Source organism: Hyla sarda, chromosome 6 (assembly GCF_029499605.1).
Source record: "Hyla sarda isolate aHylSar1 chromosome 6, aHylSar1.hap1, whole genome shotgun sequence".
Lineage (NCBI taxonomy): Eukaryota > Metazoa > Chordata > Amphibia > Anura > Hylidae > Hyla > Hyla sarda.
In genome coordinates this window covers 292,968,145-292,974,144 of record NC_079194.1, presented here as the reverse complement: position 1 = coordinate 292,974,144, position 6,000 = coordinate 292,968,145, and the positions used below count along the sequence as shown (strand labels likewise).

The window sequence follows — 6,000 nt, the reverse complement described above, 5'->3', positions numbered from 1 at the left end:
GGCTGTCTGGGCATGCTGGGAGTTGAAGTTTTGCAACATCTGGAGGGCCACAGTTTGAGACCACTGCTCTAATAGAAGTCGGCTCTATAGTACATTCCCCAAAGTACCAATGCGAGCAGTGAGCCCTGCCCTCCATATTCAGGTACGAAATTACATAACATGCTCGATTGCCCCTGACTAGCTCCTTAGGGGAGGGACTATTTAGTAAGTGGAATATTTAGTGAGTCTCCGCCCACTAGGAATCTTCTTGTACATGTTTGAATTGAAAGGGAATCTTCTGGTGTTTCCCGTAGTATTAAAGGGGTACTCCGGTGGAAAACTTTTTTTTAAATCAACTGGTGCCAGAAAGTTAAACAGATTTGTAAATTACTTCTATTAAAAAAATCTTAATCCTTCCAGGACTTATTAGCTGCTGAATACTACAGAAGAAATTCTTTTCTTTTTGGAACAGAACTCTCTGCTGACATCACGAGCACAGTGCTCTCTGCTGACATCTCTGTCCAGTCAAGAGCAGCCTATGTTTGCTATGGGGATTTTCTTCTACTCTGGACAGTTCTTAAAATGGACAGAGGTGTCAGCAAAGAGCACTGTGCTCGTGATGTCAGCAGAGAGCTCTGTGTTCCAAAAAGAAAATACGTTTCCTCTGTAGTATTCCGCAGCTAATAAGTACTGGAGGAATAAAGATTTTTTAATAGAAGTAATTTACAAATCTGTTTAACTTTCTGGCACCAGTTGATTTACTCAGGAGTACCCCTTTAATTCCTTATGTACCCAGGATTGCAACCGATGACAAACTCCCCTCTACTACATCTTCACATGCACAGCTACTTTGATACAGACAGGACAATTTCCTCATAGGATTGTACCGTAGGTTTGTTGGTCACACGACTACTTTTTATTGCAACTAGTAGGTTCCCATACTGTTCTATATCTACTACAAGTCCCAACAGGAACCCATAAAATGCTAAGAATCCCGCCATGTTGTGAATTACAGGATGTATAAAATGTGAGGAGTGAAATAATGGGAGAGTTTTATATGAGGCTATAAACCTCCCCTGTAATCCGTGACCTGGCGGCGCGCACTTACCGTCCCCTGGATGTAGTCCCACGTGTCCTCCGTGCTCGTATTCGTGCTGTCATTGGGGTTGTAGGTCACAATCAGCTCATGAACTATACCTGACATCTCAGTCTTCAGCTACAATAAGGAAGGAGAAAGAGAGAAATGAATATTAGAAAGGACAGGGTCTGGAGTGAGGGGCACTTACCTACTAATCCATCCACTGACCCACCTACACAGTCACTGAACCCATCTACCCAACTAATCGGATACACCTACCTATCCACCAAATCATCTTTTTATGCCATTCACTAATCCATCCACCTATCCAACCAACCATCTACCCATTTTTCCACCCATTTAACCAACCAATCAAGTCTGAATCCATCCACTTACCCAACCATCCATTTACTAATTCACCCACCTATCCAACCAACCATTACCTACCCATTCATCTGGGCATTCAACCAACTGTTTGTCTGCACAAAGCAAAAATCTACTCCCCCAATCAAGCACATTCCCATCAATCCACCGACCCACCTATAATTCCACTCCACCGTCCGTCTATTTTCATACATTCACCCATTCAAGCAATCACCCACCTTTAAGATCAGCCAACACCTACCTTTCCACCCATCCACCCACCCACTTAACTGCTCATCCTTACACCTACATGTTCCATGCATCCGTGTACCTGCACATCCAACCCTCCACCTACCTGTCCATCTATTCATCTGTCCCCCTACCTGCCAATCCTTGTGTTCACCTACCTGCCCATCCTTCCTTCCACCTGCCCATTCATCCACCCACCTACCTGCCCAGTCATATGTCAACCTACCCATCCACCCACCTGCCCATTCATCTGTCCCCCTACCTGCCCATCCTTTCTTCCACCTGCCCATCCATCCACCTACCTACCTGCCCATTCATCTGTCCACCTACCTACCCATCCACCCACGTACCTATCATTCCGTCCACCTACCTGTCCATTTATTCATCTACCCCCTACCTACCAATCCTTGTGTTCACCTACCTGCCCATCCTTTCTTCCATCTGCCTATCCATCCACCTACCTGCCCATTCATCTGTCCACCTATCTACCCATCCACCCACCTACCTGCCCATTCATCTGTCCACCTACCTACCCATCCGGCCACCTACCTGCCCATCCTTTCTTCCACCTGCCCATTCATCAGTCCCCCTACGTGCGCTTCCTTTCTTCCACCTGCCCATCCATTCATCCACCCACCTACCAGCCCATCCATCCATTCACCTACCCATCCATCCACCTACCTGCCCACCCATTCTTGCTCTGCAGTGTATAAAGGCGCCCTCAACTACCAGGATCCATCCTTCCCATCCATCTTTCCTGATCCCATATACTTACCGATTCTCTGTGGAGATAAATCAGGACGCCGGCGGTGATCTGAGCCAGGAGTATGAGCAGCAGGAAGGTGAAATACTGAAATACAGAAACAGAGAGACAATGAGGGAGGGACGGGCAAATAAAGAAAAAATAACCGAAAACTAGGGCAAATCACTAACGTCATCTATGGGGGCACAATAGGGCTGGGCAATTAATAAGAAAGAACAAACAAAACATTCATAATTTGGCATGTAAGTAGGGGGTGTGACATGCAAAAAGGGGTGTGGTCTAAAATAATCATTTACTAATTGTAATTAAGATTAATTATTCAATTAACCGTCCATAATTCAATTAACCCGGCATAAAAGGGAATATATATATATACATGTTATTTTATTTTTATATATATTTATAGCTGGTAATACATACACTACGCCAGTGTTTCCCAACCAGGGTGACTCCAGCTGTGGCCAAACTACAACTCCCAGCATGCCCGGACAGCCTTTGGCTGTCCGGGCATGCTAGGAGTTGTAGTTTGGCCACAGCTGGAGGCACCCTGGTTGGGAAACACTGCACTACGCATACACTATATACTGTACATACACACACTTACCAGTCCCAGGAGGCATCGCACTTCGTTCACAGCCCCGATGCAGCCCAGGAACCCCATGATCATCGTGAAGCCCCCGACAGCGATCAGGATGTAGGAGCCAATCTTCAGAGACGACGATGAGCTGTCTGTGTGCGAGACAACAAGGCGACGTTATACATTGCCTGTACTGCCCCCTACAGTTTTTAAGCTGTCAGGACATGCTGGGAGTTGTAGTAAGGAATACTACTCCCCTTATAGATAAATACAGTATTATACCAGTGTTTCCCAGCCAGTGTGCCTCCAGCTGTTGCAAAACCACAAATATGGGATCCCATAGTGTTTATCACCCAGCTTTCCCATACCCCAGATGGCAAAATTGTTTAGTCTTGTAGTGATTGGTGGTGGAGACGTATCACTATGTAACGTGTCATTTCTCATATGAATCTACATAACGATGACGATTTGACATTTGGGAGTCTGAGAAAGCTGGGTGGAAAACAATGTAATACAGATTACACAAGGTTTGTCCTAGACTCCAGAAAGGCAGTGGTATTGGGTATCTCCATCTCATATCTACCTACCTACCTACCTACCTGCACTGCTCAAAAAAAAAAAACACTAAGATAACACATCCTAGATCTGAATGAATGAACTAATCGTATGAAATACTTTCGTCTTTACATAGTTGAATGCGCTGACAACAAAATCACACAAAAATTATCAATGGGAATCAAATGTATCAACCCATGGAGGTCTGGATATGGAGTCACACTCAAAATCACAGTGGAAAACCCCACTACAGGCTGATCCAACTTTATGTAATGTCCTTAATACAAGTCCCAATGAGGCTCAGTAGTGTGTGTGGCCTCCACGTGCCCGTATGACCTCCCTACAACACCTGGGCATGATCCTGATGAGGTGGGGGATGGTCTTCTGAGGGATGTCCTCCCAGACCTGGACTAAAGCATCCGCCAACTCCTGGACAGTCTGTGGTGGATGGAGCGAGACGTCCCAGATGTGCTCAATCGGATTCAGGGGAACAGGCGGCCAGTCCATAGCATCAATGTCTTCCTCTTGCAGGAACTGCTGACACACTCCAGCCACATGAGGTCTAGCATTGTCTTGTATTAGGAGGAACCCAGGGCCAACCACACCAGCATATGGTCTCACAAGGGGTCTGAGGATCTCATCTTGGTACCTAATGGCAGTCAGGCTACCTCTGGCAAGCACATAGAGGGCTGTGCAGCCCCCCAAAGAAATGCCACCCACACCATTACTGACCCACCACCAAACCGGTCATGCTGGAGGATATTGCAGGAAGCAGAACGTTCTCCACGGCGTCTCCAGACTCTGTCACGTCTGTCACATGTGCTCAGTGTGAACCTGCTTTCATCTGTGAAGAGCACAGGGCACCAGTGACAAATTTGCCAAACTGTGTTCTCTGGCAAATGTTGGGCTGTAAGCACAACCCCCACCTGTGGACGTCGGGCCCTCATACCACCCTCATGGAGTCTGTTTCTGACTGTTTAAGTGGACACATGAACATTTGTGGCCTGCTGGAGGTCATTTTGCAGGGCTCTGGCAGTTCTCCTCCTGTTCCTCCTTGCACAAAGGCGGAGGTAGCGGTCCTGCTGCTGGGTTGTTACCCTCCTATGGCCTCCTCCACGTCTCCTGATGTACTGACCTGTCTCCTGGTAGAGCCTCCATGCTCTGGACACTACGCTGACAGACACAGCAAACCTTCTAGCCACAGCTCGCATTGATGTGCCATCCTAGATGAGCTGCACTACCTGAGCCTCTTGTGTGGGTTGTAGACTCCGTCTCATGGTACCACTAGAGTGAAAGCACCACCAGCATTCAAAAGTGACCAAAACATCAGCCAGGAAGCATAGGAACTGAGAAGTGGTCTGTGGTCACCACCTGCAGAACCACTCCTTTATTGGGGGTGTCTTGCTAATTGCCTATAATTTCCACCTGTTGTCTGTTCCATGTGAAATTGATTGTCAGTGTTCTTCCTCAGTGGACAGTGGGATCTCACAGTAGTGTCAGTGACTTGGAGTTACATTGTGTTGTGTTCCCTTTATGTTTTTGGGCTGTGTGTCTCATATCCATCCATCTATTGAAATAGAGAAGATATATTGTATATTCCGTTCAATGCCAAATAGAAGTTGCAGTGTTTTCTGTTCTTACTGTTGAGGTTTCCGTTTTGCTCAGGAAGTCCTCGTGAGATGTCCGCGCTGTGTCACCACAGGACGGCTGCCTCCACTCTTTTTCCATTTGCGGTGAAGCGCGAGTCTATGGGCCAATGATCGACAGATCGCATCCGAGCAGCCCCACAATGCGAGCAGGGTTCTCCCACAACTGACTATTAGTCATAGAAATACATTCGGAAAGTCTTCAGACCCTGTCACTTGTCTTACATTTTGTTATGTTGCTTCTCCCCCCCTCCAGCCCCCATAATGAGAATGTGAAAACAGAATAATCTCTTTTTTTTTTTTTTATTTACTCGAAAACAAAAACTAAAAAACATTCACGGACATAAGTATTCAGACCCTTTGCTATGACATGTGACATTTATCTCTGGCTCCTCCCATTTCTCCTGATCATCTGAGATGTTTCTCCACCTTGGTTGGAGTCACCTGAGGTAAATTCAGCTGATTGGACAGGATTTGGAAAGACACACCCCCTGTCTATATAAGGTCTCACAGCTGACACCCCCTGTCTATATAAGGTCTCACAGCTGACACCCCCCTGTCTATATAAGGCCTCACAGCTGACACCCTCCTGTCTATATAAGGTCTCACAGCTGACACCCCCCTGTCTATATAAGGTCTCACAGCTGACACCCCCCTGTCTATATAAGGCCTCACAGCTGACACCCCCCTGTCTATATAAGGCCTCACAGCTGACACCCTCCTGTCTATATAAGGTCTCACAGCTGACACCCCCCTGTCTATATAAGGTCTCACAGCTGACACCCCCCTG

At 46.8% G+C, this 6,000-nt stretch overlaps 1 protein-coding gene across 3 annotated transcripts in view; it reads right to left on the bottom strand.

The window, feature by feature from the left end:
- Nucleotides 1–6,000, bottom strand: part of CD82 (CD82 molecule) — an 80,774-nt gene that overhangs the window by 6,268 nt on the left and 68,506 nt on the right. For all 3 annotated transcript variants that reach the window (XM_056527767.1, XM_056527766.1, XM_056527768.1), the window contains exons 4-6: nt 3,037–3,161; nt 2,445–2,519; nt 1,088–1,195 (exon numbers count right to left, since the gene is read on the bottom strand). In XM_056527767.1, coding sequence (XP_056383742.1) covers nt 1,088–1,195; nt 2,445–2,519; nt 3,037–3,161 — 308 coding nt within the window. The remainder of the gene's footprint in view (nt 1–1,087; nt 1,196–2,444; nt 2,520–3,036; nt 3,162–6,000) is intronic.